General features: G+C 46.6%; 1 protein-coding gene across 2 annotated transcripts in view; it reads right to left on the minus strand.

Moving 5' to 3' along the window:
- The window catches only part of LOC146060581 (uroplakin-3b-like protein 1), a 90,152-nt gene that overhangs the window by 17,485 nt on the left and 53,460 nt on the right, over positions 1-19,207 (minus strand). The window contains exon 4 of one of the 2 annotated variants that reach the window (XM_083173947.1): positions 10,450-10,609. In XM_083173947.1, the coding sequence (XP_083030073.1) occupies positions 10,450-10,507 (58 nt within the window). In that variant the 5' untranslated portion in view covers positions 10,508-10,609. Of the gene's footprint in view, positions 1-5,404; positions 5,810-10,449; positions 10,610-19,207 lie in introns of those variants that run through there. The other variant, XM_083173949.1, reaches the window with a different exon arrangement.

Raw genomic sequence — 19,207 nt, forward strand, 5'->3', positions numbered from 1 at the left:
AATGTCCAATTTATTGATTGACAGCTATGATCGGACTATAAATGGTGGCGGCACTAAAGAACGGTCATAGAAAAGAGGGGTAATTCACCATTCATACACCGTTGGTGATCAACTCTCCCATCGCAACCCACTGGTGCAGATGGTGCAGCCCATCCCCTGTCGAGGGGCATTGGCTAGTGACATATCGATGTCGGGAGAGAGCACCCACTATCTACACACAATTGCATATAAACAAGGACCGTTCTTTACCGCAGCAGAGAAATAGAAATTAGGGATGGGAGGGTGGGGCAAAATTCCAAAGAGGAAGATCACCTGACTTCCTGCCTACTCCTAGACTTCACAACTCATCCCCTGTACTTGATTGGCTATTCCTTACTGCATCAGATCCTTAACACTATACTACCTAAAGCCACAGCATGACAGAACCCTTCAGTGGTTTATGCAACCTCATTGCTTAATCAGCCTTCGGTTTTCTTTCTGCCTGCTTGGTTTTTGCCACCTGCATCTGTATATTGAGAATTTCAGACAACCTCTCTGTATGTTGACCACTTACTTACAGACTCTGCATATATCAGCCCTTGTGTCTTCACCTGGCTTACATTTGTATATCTGCAAGCAGGGGCTGGCTGGCAACTTTTAGCCTGGGGGGCAAGTCCAGAGCACTGGCCCATAAGTAACAGAGAATCATTAAATTAAGGTTTTGCGGTTTAAAAATATGTATCAATAAAAAAACAACAATAATAGGACACCACAGGCTGCTCCCCTGTATAATATCAGGACACCACAGGCTACTCCCCCTGTCTTATAATAATAACAGGACAACACAGGCTGCTCCCCTGTATAATAATAGGACCCCCACAGGCTGCTCCTCCTGTATAATAAAAGTACACCACAGGCACTCCCCCTGTATAATAGGACACAACAGGCTGCTCCCCATGTCTTATAATAATAACAGGACCACACAGGCTTCTCCCCCTGTTTAATAACAGGACCCCACAGGCTGCTCCCCTGTATAATAATAGAACCCCACAGGCTGCTCCCCCTGTATAATAAAAATACATCACTGGCTGTAACAGGACACAACAGGCTGCTACCCCTGTATAACATGACCCCACAGGCTGCTCCACCTGTATATTAATAATAATAACGGGACCCCCACAGGCTGCTTCCCTTGTATAATAAAAATACATCACAGGCTGCTCCCCCTTTATAATAACAGGACACAACAGGCTGATCCCCCTGTATAACATGACCCCACAGGCTGCTCCCCCTGTATTATAATAATAATAATAATAATCAGAGGCGTAGGGAGGGTAGATCCGCCGGAGCACAAGATCCGTGCGCCGACATAGCACAAGGCGCCGGAGCCGCCGGCTCCCCTGCTCCCCCACTCCCTGTTGTGCTATATTCCTGCTCCCCCACTCCCCTCTGCTGGTAGCAGGCTGTGCAGGCTGACAGAGCTCTGGCGTTCCAGTCAGTGGTCAAGTGCACTACGCAGTGGCGAGGGTGCAGGGGGACCGGGACTCAGAGCTGTTTTCAAGGCCCGCAGCTCCCTACTGCACCCAGACACTAAATGCTCATAAAGTCCGCCACCCCCCCTCCCTGGCACTGCAGCTGCATCCTGCACCTGCATTCCACACTGGACCCGAAGGCTGGCTGCCCACCCCACACGCTACAGGTACAAGACAGGCACAGTCTCCAAGTTCAATCTGTTAGATATATCATATAATCAGTGCTCCTGTGCCCTCAGACTGCTCCTATCCAGCTGCTTGTTAGGACTCAGGAGTCAGGACACACAAGGCAGGCAGGTCAGCAAAGAGGTATTCTTCTTTGGGAGAATTATATGTGTAACACTATGGGGACATTATGCATGGTGCACTATGGGGGGGGGCATTATGTGTGTAGAAATAAGGAGGGCATTATATGTGGGCAACGAGCATGTAATCCCCCAAGACAATGAGCATGTAATCCCACGGGCAACGAGCATGTAATCCCCTGGGCAACAAGCATGTAATCCCTCCTGGCAATGAGCATGTAACTACCACCGACGATGAGCATTTAGTCCCTGTGGCAATGAGCGTACACCCCCCCCCTCCCCCGTGTCAAGGAGCATGTAACCCCCTGGCAAGGAGCATGTTAACCCTGGCATCGAACATGAAACTCCAGACAACGAGCATGTAGGTAAGCACACTTTTATGGCAGAATATGTAATGGGCATTATGGTGTGTGACATAATGTGTAATGAGCAAGATGGTGTGTGGTATAATATGTAATATATACATGTATACACCATATAAGTGTTGTTTAATGTGTAATGGGTATTTTGGTGTGTGGCATAATGTGTAAAGGGCATTGCTGTGAGTGGAATAATGTGTAAAGGGCATTGCTGTGAGTGGAATAATGTGTAATGGGCATTACAGCGTGTGGCATAATGTGTAATAGGCAATTTGGTGTGGGGCCTAATAGGTAATGGGCATTATGGTGTGAGGCATAATAGGTAATTGGCATTACAGTTTGGGGCATAATAAGTCATTTCCATTATGGTGTGTGGCCTAATATGTAATTGGCATTACGGTGTGAGGTGTAATGGGCATCACAGTGTGAGGCGCAACGTGTAATGGGCATTACAGTGTGTGGTGTAATGGGCATTAGGGCATGTGGTATGCTATGTAATGGCTCTATGTGTGATTGGCATTACTGTGCGTGGCATTATGTGTAATGGGTATTATGGTTTGTTATAAGTATGTAATGGGCATTACGGTTTGTTATATAGTATGTAATGGGCATCATGTGTGGCCTTATGAGTAATTGGCATTACGACATGTGGCTTTATGTGTAATGGGTATTACAAAGTTTGCTAAAATGTGCAATGGGCATTATGGTGTGTGGCATGATGTGAGGCCGCGCCCCCTTTTCACGACGCAAGAGCCTCGCCTACAACAAATCAGGGGGGGAGGGCGCGAAACATGCCCGTGATCCGGGCGCCGTGGCGCCTAGCTACACCACTGATAATAATAATAATAACGGGACCCTCACAGGCTGCTCCCCGTGTATAATAATAACGGGACCCCCACAGGCTGCTCCCCCTGCATAATAATAATGGGACCCCCACAGGCTGCTCCTCCTGTATAATAATAACAGAACCTCCACAGGCTGCTCCCCCTGTATAATAATAACGGGACCCCCACAGGCTGCTCCCCCTGTATAATAATAATGGGACCCCCACAGGCTGCTCCCCCTGTATAATAAAAATACATCACAGGCTGCTCCCCCTTTATAATAACAGGACACAACAGGCTGCTCCCCCTGTATAAAATGACCCCACAGTCTGCTCCTCCTGTATAATATTAATAATAATAATAATAATGGAACCACCACAGGCTGCTCCCCCTGTATAATAATAATGGGACCCCCACAGGCTGATCCCCCTGTATAATAATAATGGGACCCCCGCAGGCTGCTACCCCTGTATAATAATAACTGGACCTGTGACAGTGCCCCTGTATGGTGTGATGCAAGATGGCGTACCTGGACTCTGGACTTGCCGGCTTCGGATCTTCACGGCCTCTTCTTGGAAGAACCTGTGGCAGGGAATGGCACAACCCAAGGAGGACCCACAGAAGCGACACTACTACAATTAGCAGCAACAAAGATTTATTTCAAAGAAGATACTTGTACCGGTTGCTGCAGTGCATTTACACATATATAACCATCAAGAAAAGGTGTAACATGTAAACGTTCACTTTAAGGCGTTATAGAGATAACGATTCCAAATAGAATGACATCATGGTGATAAAAATACAAAAGAGAAGAGACATTAAAGAGAATAATATTACATCACTAAGACACTATAATGCATATATAACACTATCACAAAATATCTGACCGACAGGTGGCGCTATGCACCCTGTGTGTACTGAACTGTAGTCCCTGGTGCAAAACAGTCACTGCACTTGGAGAAAGGTCCCGCGACGGAAATCCTCACAAGAGAGAATAGTCCCTAGCTTAGTGTGCACACTAACTTGTGTAGAACATAAAAGGTTAACAATCCTCTCAAGAGGGACAAGCAGATCCCCATCCCTTAGGGCAATCTCCTGTATCAGAGGCAAACAGGCAGTCCTGTTAGTGGGGGTATCCAACACCCCAGTACCTTAATAATCAGCTGCAGTTGCCAGCTCCTGCTGGTCACAACTCCCGGGTGGCCACTGCCTAATTCTGTGCCGTAGGTCTCTGCAGTCACTCCTACAGGGCTCTATCTCCCTTCACATGCTGCTCACCCCTTCTTCTGGTTGGCAGTGCTGGCTGTCATTCACTGCTGGGTCCTTGCTCCCAGTGCCTGGTCTCAGATGTCGGCTTCTCTCTGCACAGCATCTCTGTATCACCTTCCAGCCTGCATCAGCACATGTCTCTCTCTCTTCCTGCTTCTCATCCTGCTGCTGAAATCTGATCTCTTCCTCACAGTCCCTGGGCAGCCAATCAAGGGAGGGGATGTCATGCTCCCTGCACATGCATAGGAGCTGGTGTCTTGCTGGGTCTGTTAACCCCTCACAGCCCTGCAGCTGCACATAGGAGGAAGCTTTCTCTAAGCAGCATTGGCTGCAATTAAAAGGGCTCCATAGAATTACAGGGATAAAAGGGGGGTACAGGATTAAAAGTCGTACCCTCTGGAGCAGAGTACCACAGACCCCCACAGGCTGCTCCTCCTGTATGATAACTGAACCCCACAGGCTGCTCAGCCTGTACAGTCCCTCTTTCCTTGATTCCAGACAGTGAGGCAGCAGGCTGACGCATGGGGAAGTAGGTGAAACACACAGAGTCTCTGTAGTGGCCTCCTGCACTAGACATGTCCTCAGTGCAGGAGGCCGGCGGCCATGTTTATGGAGACCAGTCGGAAACTGGTCAGCCTGGCCGCAGCAGCAGCTGCAACACAATGGCGGCCCGCACACAAAACGATCGAGTGGCCTGGGGGGGCACATGGCACCCTGCCCCCGGCCCAGCACGCCTCTGTCTGCAAGTACCATAACATCATCACCAAGTATATAATGCATTCCATTATTACTGACTACAAATTTGATTTATTTATTACCAGTTATTTATATAGTGCACACATATTCCGCAGCGCTTTATAGAGATTATTTTGAAAATTCACATCATGAGGCCATTCTGCAGAAAAAAATCCAGCGTCTTTTTGATTGCCAGCCATTTGCAAGTTGATTGACATGAAGCCGGCGTTTGGGAGTGGTAGCCACTCCTTGGAGTGTCAGGAAAAAACACAGGCTTGCCCAGGCACAGGGACAGATTCAGGGGTCAGGCCGCCCCTAGGCACAATATTTTTGGCCACCTCCTGAACCCGAAGGGAGGAAAGACCTGGCGGCTTGGCTCAGTGACCTCCTGGCACACTTACCGCTGCTGGCACTGGGTCCATGGTGCTGCTGGCGCCGCGCAGATGTCAGCATTTCTGTGGTGCTGCTCTGTGTTGCTTCTGCCAGTGGGAGGAGCAGTTTTGAGCATCACCAGCCATATGCTGCCATCCCCACCAGCGAGGGTTAGAGAAGAGACTCGGGGGAGAGAGTTGGTACTCAGGAGTGACGGTGGGGGAAAGAGAAGTGGTGCTTGGAAGTTACTGGGCCGGGGAGAGAGGGGAGCCTGTGACGGACATGCCTGGCAGTGCCTCTAGCAGCTTCTTGTACTGCTAGGGTCCGGCACACTTTCCTCCCCCGAGGTAGCAGATAAAAACTACCTGCTGCCCCTAAAATGTGATGCCCCTAGGCCCGTGTCTTGTCAGGAAAAATACAGGCATTCCCAGGCATTTTCTGGGAGGACATGTGACGCCAGCTCTGGCCTTGATCAGCCACATTCCCTGTGGTGGATTCATGCTGTTAGCACACTATCTGAACTCACTATTGTTTGGGTCCCACTGTGCTGAGCCCACACGGCTATTCTTTGAAGTCTTCCATTGCGCATATACAGTCTTGTTGAAGATAAGCCAATTTGTGCTTGTTTGAACGCCTCATTTCTGGACTGTACTTGAAAAATCGTTTTCTGGTTTTCTATGTATGGATGTACCTATAGTTTTTTTTTATTGTCCCTGATGAAGTCATGGTTTTGACGAAACGCGTTGGGTTTCCGTTTCTACTGAATCCAGCAACCTACCAGAATTGAATACTGTACTGATTCATCATGTATTTGTAAAATTCAATTTACATTTGTCACACCTCAAAGTGTGATTTCGTATGTTACTGGGCATTCCATATTATATTATGTATATGTAAAAAAATTTATGTACATCTGTCACACCTCAAAGGGTGAATTTTATGTTATTTTATCAAATGGTGTAATAAATATTACATGTGATCTCCAGTTGTGTATCTCAGCGCCCTCTGAAACCCCATTTTTTCCTGTCATATCTGTTTTCTGGATCCTGCCTAACAGAGGATTCTTCAGAGGTGCTGCACTTTGAAATCAGAGCGCAGATAGGGGACCCTTGCATATATATATATATATATATATATATATATATATATATATATATATATATATATATATGTGGCCCCCCACCAGAGTTTGAAAATATATTTATTGAATTTAATATATATACAGTAGCTGATATAGGCTGCTGTGAGCCAGCATCAGGTCACATGACAGAAGCTTCTAGAACCAGCTGTTGTGAATATTTAGGGCAGGTACAAGAGTCTCCTGAGGAGAGCAGTTGTGAAGCAGGGAGCTGTGCAGGCCTGGCGCCACCTGAGGGCACATCGTGGCTAGTTATACCCATATACAGAGGTGGCACTAGAGGCAGTCAATTGTTAGCAGTGACAAGACCAAGACACAAGAGCTGGAGACACAGCCTAGGTGAGCTTATGACAGAGTGGTGAATGGGCAACCCCTGAGAACTAAGATGGAGGAAGGGAGGAGACTGGTTCTGTCAGGAAAGCAGCTGCTGGAGACAGAGCAGGCATATATTATATATTCAGTAGCCAACTTCCAAGCCTAATGTCAGCGCATGTAATCAGGTCGGCAGCCCTGTACCTCTACGCACACGCATCACAAGTCACACCTAGAAAGTGTCCTCAGCAACGAGATCACGTCATTTAGCAAGTGACAGTATACTTATTTTCAGCTCACAAGGACAGCACTATTGTCACATATCAGTGACCAGTTACATTTATTACACCTTACCAGCATCCCTATTATACAGACTGTGAAGCTAAGAGACAGCCAGCTGCCGACGCATAGCTTGTAGCTGAATTGCCTAGATAAAGCCAGGACTGCATAGTGCACAGGAGCACCATTTACTATAAGCATACCAGGGGACTATTTTGACTTAAGGTGCCCATACACTGCCTGTGATGTCTCGCAGCAGTGTACGGACACCCAACGGAGTACGAGCCGTAAGGACCTTCCCGGCGGCAGGGACACATGCGATCCGTTGTGATGGATCCCATGCGTCCCTGCTTCCCGCCCACCCCAGAACGGGTGGTCGGACGGCCAGCCGGTCTGAACACCTAGTCGGGTCCGTTGTGCACGGGACCGCGCATCGGACCCGACTGCATGTCATGGAGAGGCGATTTGGTCCGATTTAACGGGCCGATTGGTCGCAATCGGCCGAAATCAGACCAAATCGCCTCGATGTATGGGGCCTTAAGGCCCAACTAAACAGTAGGGACTATATTGTAGAGAGGAAACCCTATCGTTAGTCGCCAGAAGAGCTACAAAGTACTCATTGCAACTACATGAGTGACGTGCAACTGTTATTATTTAGGGGTAAAGGAGCCCATAGACGCTCCGTTGCGTCCGGCTCCGTTTTGTACTATGCGATGCGCGCTCCCGCGCATCACATAGTACGGTACAAAAAGTATGTGCTGCACATACTTTTTGTACTAGGTACACATCGTATCGGATCGCAGTGCATGCACACTGCATGCACTAGGGATGCAATCCGATCCGATGTGTATTTTAAAAGTACAGAACGGCCCAAAAAAACGGACCTTGTATGGGGGGCATAAGCCACATTAGCCTCTACTCTGACAAAGATACATCACAGTTTCCCATCCTTGTTATATGAATTAATGTACTTTCTTACATGCATGCAATTAATCTTGTTATTTACAGCAAACGAAAGCTTTATCAAAGTGTTCCAGTTAAATAAAATCCTACCTGGAATTTGTGTAATATGTGTGTGAGCAGTATACATTGAATTGAATTGTACAGTATTATATTGTGACATGTTGTAGAAACTTAGTCCTATCCAATGTCAGCATACTCACCCCACGTTATGTGCAAGGCTGTATCCCTCTAACCCCCAAGTCTGTTGCTACCCAGTTTGTTTTATCACTGTCTACTATTGTAAAGCGCAACGTAATCTGCTGCGCCATTGCTCATTGAAATAAATATTGCACCTTTCTGAAACTTTACCGTTGGAGTGCCGCCTATCTTATTGAAGCTGCGCCGTCAGTTACAGTGGGACCATCTGTTGTTTTATATATATATATATATATATATATATATATATATATATATAGTAAAAAAGGAACAAGGCTGCCTACCTGTGTCCATACAGACTGAAGGCAGGCAGTGGCAGGAGGTGTAGGGAGTGGAAAGGAGATAAGCTGTTGGACGGTGAGTGGATGGCAGAGAGGAAGAGTGGGCGGGGGTGGCACCGGCACTGGAAGAGACAGAAGGAGATGCTTTTCAAGTTGCTGCTGTGCTGTCATACAGATACACTGACAGGTGCAGCACAGCCAGCAGCAACCACAGACATGCAGCAGGCTCTGCATGTCTGTGGTTGCTGCTGGTTGTGCTGCGCTGCACCTGTCAGTGTATCTGTATGACAGCACAGCAGCCACCTTCACCCACTCTTCCCCTCTGCCATCTGCGGGCGGCATCTGGAGGGTGGACCAGTGGGCAGGAAGTGTGGTGCCGGCTCCACCCTCGCCACACCCCTGGCCACATCTTTACTGTACCATGGCCTTGCATGCCTGCTCCCACCATCAGGGGTGTATCTACGGGTCTGGGAGCCCCAGTTAAGGACTGGCGTTTGGCCCACAATTTAAATAGGGACAGAGCTTGCTTAAGGTGCCGAACCCTAAGGTAGAACCCCCTAACAGTACACCCAATTCAAATTACCCCACACAGTAGTGGCCCTTACTCACATTGCAATGCATATTAGTTCCCTTGTTCACATTACACCACCCAATATTTTCCCTTATTCACATTATACCAAACAATAGCTCCCTTATTAACATTACATCACACAGTAGTGTCCCCTATACACGCAGGATAGCCATCAGGGGGGGGGGGGGGGGGGGGGTTACTAGGGAACTCCAGTCCTAGGCCCAGACAGAATGGGCATCCAGGACTGGGGTTTATAAAGTATAATGTGTCATACACAAAGTTCCCATTACCTTTGAAGCAATGTAGAGGTTGAGTAATGCAGCCAGTGTTGCAGACACAGTTCTCACCAGGCATTCCAGGTGTTCAAGAAAGGGAAGGGGGGTCCTGCCTATTTTGTCAGTCCCGGGCCCCACAAAATTTCTGATGACAGCCCTGTATACATGTTACATTACATAGTAGTAGTGCCACTTCATATTATGCCCACACAGTAGTAGTATCTGTGTGATCAACGGATTGGCTCCTCAGCAGTGTGGATACGAGTCTGGATATCATGTTGCTTTTCTGTGCAGGCACTGCAGGAGCTGAGGTAGGCAGAACAGGACACCCACTGCCTGCTCCATTGCATATTCGTAGCGGTGCACCTGACACAGTAGGAGCTGGGCACACCACTACTAATACTGTATATAATATGTATCAGCCAGTTATGGCCCTTGCCCTGGATGTGATTCTACTGCTTAGCAGGTGCCATTCTGGCCATTAGGTACATACATTCCCTTGCCTGCCAACTGCAAGTACAAAGGGCCTGTTTGGGGATTGATACTGTTTTAACATCAACTAGAATTTGGTTCAGAGCAGCTGTGCAATATCCTGCCGGTTTCCCTGATCCACTGCTGCATCCGAAGACATCGCTGCCCCTTCCTTGCCTTCAAAGGTCCACAGATCGTAAACCTTACTGCAACATTTGGGGCACTGCAAGCAACATCGGAACCTCAGACCCATACATGCACAGTATAGATCCTGCACATACAAAGATAGCCTAACATAAGGTTTGTACGTAAACATCGGTTTACATAAATCTCTGAATTAGGCCCAAAATGCTTGTTGAAATCACCACTGCAAAGACTCATGATAAAAGCTGTACCTTGCATTTACATCTAACTCTGAATGAGGTCCCCCGTATGCCTACTGAATTTCAGAGCTTACATACTGAAATCTGGCCAGTGCCACAAAAAATATATAAAATACATTTGAAGACCATTTACAAGTTATATTGTGAAACAAAAAAGATCCCCTAAAAGTCTTGCATAAGATAAAAATGACAAAAAAAAGATTTACCTGCGACGGTATATGTAGCCAGGACCAGCAACAACCCCAGCTTCATATGTAGACTCATCTCTGCTGTTAGCTTTGAGTTTCTTACAGCCGTGTTATAACATATGGGTAGACGGGCTTTCTGTACTAAGAACTGATGACCATTCCCATCTCAGAAAATTTGCTATGAAGAGTAAAAAAAAGAAAACCTGTTGACTGCCTAAAGGCGATACTGCTCCCTTTTATGTTAACCATTCTTCACAGCCTGAATAGATGTGTAGAGGGCAGACACGTCAAACTAGTTTTGGCTTAAACATATTAGAGTGTAGGAATCACTTTATTAAATAAGAAAATGTTATATGAAATTCTAATTTTTCCTACAACAATCTAGCAGCAAATCACCTGTTGATGAAATAATCATATAAGAACCATTTAGATTTGCTACGTGAAAAATCTTATCCAGTGCCCCAAATTTGTACAGCAGGTGTTTATTGCTGTAAATATCACTTAAGGTGTGGTACAAAATATGTTCTTATTTTACTTAAATGCCAAAGATATTTTTAACCGAACAAACCCTAAACTAAAGGATGAAATCATTGATGCTAGGAATATCTTAAAGAAGTCTCATGCTTAAAAATGATCATTTGAAATGGGTTAGTTATATAGATAATATACATATATATCATGTACAATATGCAGTGAAGATAAACGCCCAGAACTAGAACAACATTTTTAAAGCCCTCCCCCCTCCTCTGCTGTTCAGAGTGCGAGATGGACACTGTCAAGGATGGAGAGAGGCAGTTTTAGCAGAGCTGGCCCTAGCCTAAATGACGCCCTAGGCAAGATTTTGGCTGGTGCCCCCTAGCACCGCCACTCATTCCGCCTCTGACCCTGCTCCCCTTTCCCAGCACCATCAACCCTCATCATAGCAGTCATCATTTTGGTGCTCCTACCCGCAATATTTTAAATAGAAACAGTGCACACATTCGGTGCGCAGTCCAAACAGGGGTGTGTTCTTGCTGGGAAGGGGCATGGCCACACAATTTTACCCCCAATTCAAATTATGCCACACAGTAGTGCAACTTTATTCACATTATATCATGCGATATAATGTATATCACCTTATGTACATTACTCCTCACATTATTCACATTTTACCCTTAGAAAAAAATCCTGAGAAAATATTGTATTTTAAGCACCTCCATGGCCACACTGCAACCTAGCACAAATCAGTGTGTGCTGGGCAGAGGAGAAGAGCTGCAGATGCTGCTGTCCCTTAAGGGGATGGGGCCCGGGGCCCCGCTGGGCCCTCCCATCAGACTTGGCCTGGGTAATTTGTACCCCTACCCCTTTCTCTCTGCACCCCTGATAATACCACACAGTTAATGCCCCTTACACATGACACACATTTTTAATGTCCTTATAACCATAATGCCCCTTACACATTATGCCAACCTTTATTAATGCCCTTCATACACATAATGACAGACATAATGCCCATTACACATATGTTGCACATTATTAATGCCCTTATGCACATGACACACATAATGCCTGTTACACATATGTCGCACATTATTAATGCATTTATACATGACACACATAATGCCCCTTACACATATGCCGAACACTATTGCACAACCAACCCACCCGCAGACAGCACTCGCACAGCCGCTAACACTGTGACCTCTGCTTGAATACAGATGTTTCCTCATACATCTTGCCTCAATAGGCCATGCAGCTCCTAGCCAGTTCTGCTAACGTTGGGTGCCTTTTTTGCTGAAAATTCGTCTTATTTGCATTGTTATGACCAGCACACACAATGAGCTTCCGATTATTAAAATGATATGCAGCATGCCTATATTCTGTGAGCGACTGTGGCTGTACTTGCATACGGAATGCTATGTTACAGTGATTTCCATGAATACACTATTTCATATGCAGATACAGCCTCACTCACACACAGAATATAGGCATGCTGCATATCATTTTAATCAGCAGAAGCTGCTGATGCCCCTAGGCATTCCAAATGCCCTAGGCAATTGCCTAGTTTGCCTATGCCTAAGGCCGGCCCTGAGTTTTAGAGAGAGGGAGGGAGAGAGACAAAGTCAAAGAGAGAGAGAGGAGGAGAGAGACAGTGTCAGGGAGAAAGAGAGAAATTGTCCACATAAGAGAGAAAGAGACAGTGTCAGGGAGCAGGGGCGCCGATTTCAGTTTTTTCTGGTGGGTGCTTTCCCCATCACTGACTACCGCCCCCCCACACCCCACACCCCCCCCCACCACCCCCCCCCCCCACACACACACACACACGGCGTGCAGCCGGGGGAGTTCGGGCGGCGAGCGAGTTCCAGCCTCTGTCACTCACTGTCTCAATGACTTCCGTGACGCGGCGCAGTCAACATCGCTGCACCTCTGGCACCGCATCACCAGTGCCCAACCTCTCCCGGCTGCACACAGCAATACCAGGCTCCATCTGGTGTCACAGCAGATATGATGTCAGCAGCAGGGTCCCTGCGGAAGATGAGAACTAGTAGCGGTATTAATACCGCTACTAGTTCCCATCCACCGAAGGGACCCCCGCTGCTGACAGCATTTCCTCTGCTGGGACCATGCTGCCGTCGCCCGTGGGTGCTCCTCAATTTCTGTGGGTGCTCGGGCCCCGGAGCACCCACGATTTCGGAGCCTATGTCAGGGAGATAGGGCATAGCAGCAACTAGACATGTTGGTGCCTTGTGCCAGAAAGAGAATTTGTGTCCCTTTCCCCCATATTTAAAATTTCAGGATTACACGTCAAAAATATTGGGCTACATTATGCCAGGTAGAGCCCCCATTGCACATTACACCAGTCAGAGCCCATATTACATAGAATGCCAGGCAGAGCACATTACACCAGGTTACAAAATAAGCCAATTAGAGTCCCTTTTACACATTATAGCAGGTAAAGTCCCATTACATATTCCACCAGGTAAAGCTACTGTTACATATTCCGTCAGGCAGAGCCCCCCATTACACATTATGCCAGGTAGAGCCATAACACAAGGCAGAGCCCCTTATACACAATACACCACACAGAACCCCTTTTACACATTACACCAGATAGAGAACCTCCATTACATGTTATGCCAGGCAGTGTCCACATTACACCAGGCAGAGCCACATTTACAAATGTTGAATATTAAACCACCTGGGTGGAGAAATTTATACAGGCGCTTCTGGATGAGTTATTTGGCAAGCTGCTCACACTGTGGGGAGGTCAGCCCCCAGAAAATACACAGAGGAAAAAACACACAAGGGGTGGTGGAGCGCTACACAGTAAATTAATATAAATCTGTTTAACCAATTGGGTATTACAAATATTTTATTTTTGCTAATTAAAAATCAATAATTTAAAATCAATTGCATAAAATAATATAAAGTACTGGTACTTGTTTCCTAGCACGGCCACAATCTTGGGCATCGTGTACCTTTAAGTTAAGGTACACGATGCCCACGATGGACCCGATTTCCTTTGAAATCAGGTCCATTTTGCCGGCAAAGGAAAAATTGGGGGCATCGCGTCGGTCGGGACCATTAACATTGGCCCCGACGCGACTGACGCGATGCCCCCGATTTTGCCATAGGCTTCAATGTTAAAATAATCTTTAACATTGAAATCGGGAGCATCGCGTCGGTCTTGTGCCATTATAATGGCACAAGACGAGATGGACTTGATTAAGTCCATCTCACATAGTAAAAAATGTGAAATGGGCCAATATGACCCATTACACATTATATATGGCCCCGTCATCACCCCACAAGTGACGTGAACCCGAAGCGTGGCGGGCGCAGCCAGCCCGCGAGGGGCGGCGGTGCGCATCCTCCGACCTTTTCATTCCCCTACTATCCACGTCGGCATGGAGTTGAGAATATAAAGTGTTGCGAGCGCAGCGAGCCACCGAGCCCGAAGCGTGGCGAGCGCAGTGAGCCCCGCGAGGGGACGCGTATACCTGTGAAGTTATACGCGTCCCCTCGCGGGGCGCGCTACACTCGCCACGCTTCGGGCTCGGTGGCTCGCTGCGCTCGCCACACCTTATATTCTCAACTCCACGCCGACGTGGATAGTAGGGGAATGAAAAGGTCGGAGGACGCGCACCGCCGCCCCTCACGGGCTCGCTGCGCTCGCCACGCTTCGGGTTGGCGTCAATCGTGGGGTGGGGTTCACGATGTTAAATTTGGGGGTCTAGGGAATATTTTACATTGAATCCAATGTAAAATCGGGTCCCAGGGACCCTATTCACATTTGATTCAATTAAAAAATCGGGTCGGTCGCGTCGGTCGCATCGCATGCGACCAAATCGCATGCGATGCGACCGACGCGATTTTTCCGGCACGACCACCCCGATGGAAATCGGTGTGGCCGTGCTAGGAAACAAGTACCCAGATTTATATTCATTTACTGTGTAGCGCTCCACCACCCCTTGTGTGTTTTAGAGCCCCAATTACACATTGCCCCATACAGATTCCCATTACAGATTACATCAGTCAGAGCCACCCTTACACATTATGCCAGGCAGACCCAACATTAAACATTAGAGGAGAGAGGGGATAGGGTGAGAGAGAGGGAGGGGTAGCAAATACTTCCTGACTTGAGAAGGTGCAGAAGTCTCTGATGCTGGCATCCACTTCCCAGCATTAGGCCAGTGAGGTAGCACACCCTACTATATCCTCCATGCAGCTGCAGCCTTGGAGGAACAGAGGGTGTGTGTGTGTGTGGGGGGGGGTTATGCTGTTTACAGTGGCCATTCTTATCATTGCTGAGGTTTAGCTGCAGGGATTGGAGGCAGCCAGCATCTGGGTGCGGGGAAAGCAGTGGGCCCTCAAAGCAGGCAGGGCCCCATAGTAGCTACACCTGCTGCACCCTCTGCAGTTTGTCAGGTAAAGATGTCAGGTTTGAGTGCAGATTTAATAAGGTCAATATCAATTGATTTATTAGAGATTTTTATAGATTGAAATTACTATTATTATTATTGTTTTTATATATATATATATATTTATTGACAAATAAATTTACAAAAGCAAACAAATTATTCATCACAGTAAACGGGTAAATCCAAATTTGCCATCTTTGACAAATACAAATAAATGACACGTGTTTAACATACATGTACACTTCTAGAGTCCAATAGTTGATCCCCTGGTCATCCATATATGGTGGTTGTTTCCTGCCTTAAATGAATACAACATTATCAAACTAGCGGAATATTCCCTCTTTTCAGAAAGGAGGGTCATTACTAATGGTCTCCAATTCATACCATGAAGTATTGCGAAAACTCCTCTGCAACGTCTCTTTCAGGACTGTAGACACAGTTTGTACATATGGTAGCCAAATCTATCATTATTGTTATTATTATTAACAGTTATTATACAGCTGAGCAAATTCCATTGCGCTTTACAATTGAAAAAGGTAGGCAAGCCCTGTAGCTTACAAGTGATAGAAAATGGATCTAAACCAATCTAAACCAATTTTGTGTTTCCAGGGAAACCTTTTGACTGTTGACCTTCCCAATGTCGACCCAATGTTTGTATTGACCTTCCGACCCTGCCGACCTTAGTTAGCTCTGTCGACTTTCAGTGATCATCTTAATGTATGGTGACCTTGATTGAGTCGACCCTATGACTCATACCCATTTCCAAGGCTATAATACACATTTACTATCATTTAAAAAAATGTATATAAAAAAATCATCTGTTGGGTAATGTGTGTTTTAGCCCTGTAAGTCAAACTCTTATTTAGATCAATTATCATCGACTTACAATTGATAAAAATAGATGGAAGTCGACCTTAATTAATTATACCCAACTGTGTTGATATTTGTGCATTTGTAACTGTGTTATGGCTAATCCTTATACACAGGTATTTTTAAGGTATTTTGCATTTTACATAGGAAAGCACATTTATAGGTATGTAGTGTACCGAGATTGAAGTTGAAAACTAGAAGTGTTGGGGTTATGGTATCAGGGGTGGGCAATTATGTTAACTGGGGGGGGGGGGGGGCACAAAAAAACTTACTGTAAATATTTGAGGGCCATACTATAGAAAAGGGGGTGTTGCCACTCAAAAGGGGGGGGGGGGGTTGTCCTTGAGTGTAGTGTACCATACCATATACCCCTTACACACATTAGGCCACACAGATTGAGGCAAAATTCAGCTATAGACACCACAGCCCAGAACTCATCTGTGAGACCTCATATACGTCAAGCAGTAACAGTCTTTTATAATAGGAATTTCCAGCTATAGAGAACAATGTGAAATGTCCCCATTGTAGGCACCATTTTTGGTGATGTCTTTTATCTTAGCTCTTATAAACCCTGGGCTATTGGAACATGGATGACCCCCTGTAAGTAAGTGCTCGGGAGCAGGGTCAGGTCTTTATCTACCTTTATCTTCCTGCCTTCCGGTGGTGTGCAGCTGACATCACCAGGCTCAAGAGTCAGTCCTGGTTCCCAAAATAAAGGGGACAAATTGAATAGAGGTCCACCATATTTTGAGAACCAGCTGGGGGGGGGGGGGGGGACTGTTTATACTAGTTCCCCCGGCCAATGCATTCAAACCCTGACTGGTCAGCTTGGACTGGGACCCTGGGGAAGTGGGCACACCACAATAAATGGGTCCCCCCTCCAGAATCACCCTAGCACCAGGCTGATGATATAAGCGTAAAAATTAGAATAAAAACTAATGTGTTTTATTGTGAAACTACAAGTCCCAGGAAACCTGTACTACATGCAGGGACTTGGAGTAGCACAAGTCCCAGCATGCAGGGCATTACAGGGCCTGCTGGTACTTGTAGTTCTACAACATAACAAATAGTTAAATAAAAGACACAGAAACCAGAGTTATAAAACTTTAATTCATACTACAATCCTTCACACTATACCTACCTATGACTTCCATCGTTGGTCAGTCCTCTTCGCCAGTAGAAATCCATGCGGTTACATGTGGAAGCAAATTATACTTACCAAGGCCTATGGCATAGATTGCATCCTCTTTGTTCCGTTGCAGGAATCCCGGGACTTAGAAAACAAATCGAGACACGCGTACCCACAGATTGAGACAAGCCAATTATGTTTTTTTTACATTCTCGACTCCTCCCCTGAACTGGGGGGCTAGTCCCGCCCCCAGCCAATCAGTAGTGGCCTCCGGGAAGACTCTGCTCCTGAATGGCCTACCAGTCAGCGGGTGAATGCTTTGGCCAGGGGAACTTGTATAAAAAGTTTCGGTACTTGTTTCCTAGCACGGCGCCCAGATTTTCTACGTACGGCACAGTACGGAAATCGCATCGCATCGCATTTGCCATTATAGCGGCATGCGATTTTTTCATGTATTTTTTTCCTCTCATTTTACACCACTATATCGCATCGAATTGCATCGCACGTCCCGCAAAATAGCATGCAATCGCATGCGATTTTATAGGGTGTGTGATGCCATGACATTAGGTATACAATAATATGATTGTATTTCCCAAAAATAGATTGAACGCACCCCCCACTATCCACGCCACCCCGAAGCGTGGCGAGTGCAGCAAACCCCGCGAGGGACGGTGGAACGCGCCCTCCGACTTTTTTCATTACCCTACTATCCACGTCGGCTGTGGCATTACCATGCTGGCTGTTTGGGCCCAGCGCTGGTTCTCAAAATACGGGGACCCCTATTCATTTTGTCCCCCTGTATTTTGGGAACCAAGACTGGCTCTTGAGCCTGGTGCTGGTTTTAGAAATACCAGGGAACCCCAACGTCTTTGGCACCTGAAGGCTGGTTATAGCCGTGGAGGTGGAACCCCATGAGTTTTTTAAATTAATTATTTTTCATCTAAATCCATATTTTCGGATCAATTACTGGTGGTATTTTACATACGGCTGGTTAGTACGTTTGGAATCACCATTCGAATGAATGGCGATTCCTATTCATATTCTTTCAATGGTGTATGCATTCATATTTCAGAATATGCCAGTCAAAAGAATACGAATGCCCATATAATGGCCTTTGTAAATTCTAAAATGCTAATTTACAGCCGTATATGGGTACGAACGGCTACGAATATGGCCATTTGTAGCAATTCATACTTTAGTAAATTTCCCCCAAAGTGTTTTGAGGCCCTTCCATATATTGTAAATGTGTTACGCAAGGTGGGTTACGATTAGGGCTGGTTTTGCCCACATCAACCAGACCACATTCACACTGGCGAGAATATATGATGTTCTTTTCTAGGGATATGGAATATATGATGTTCAAATCTAGGGATATAGAACATAGATTTTATTAATGCCACCTGCACGGACTGCATTGGCAGACTGACATTAATGCAATTTAGGGATAAGGAAACACAAAGTACATAAGAGACACATATTGTACAGTGGATGGGTATGAAATAGATGGAGTTGGGATCCATCTGTACGCTGCTGCCAGTTGGATTTAACAGACTGACATGAACATACAAATGGACAGAATCCTGATATATCTCGTTAAGAGTTTTCCCATTACCCCTAATCCTAATGTTACCCTTCCCACAGCCTAACAATATCCTACACCCACCGCAGCCCAACCCAACCCAACCACCCCTGCAGCATTTCCCTAGCCTCAATACCCACAAAGCCTAACCCTCCCAGTCCCACTAGTGTCTAACCCTATGTCACGCTTCCCCGGACCGCGGGGGTCTCTTACCGGGTCCGGGGTCCAGCGTGGGGCGGCAGGCGAGTCCGGGGCCCGGGGCGGCAGCGTCTCAGCGGTGATCTGAGACAGCCGTCC

Source organism: Crinia signifera, chromosome 2 (genome assembly GCF_055691185.1).
Source record: "Crinia signifera chromosome 2, ASM5569118v1, whole genome shotgun sequence".
In the NCBI taxonomy this organism is placed as follows: domain Eukaryota; kingdom Metazoa; phylum Chordata; class Amphibia; order Anura; family Myobatrachidae; genus Crinia; species Crinia signifera.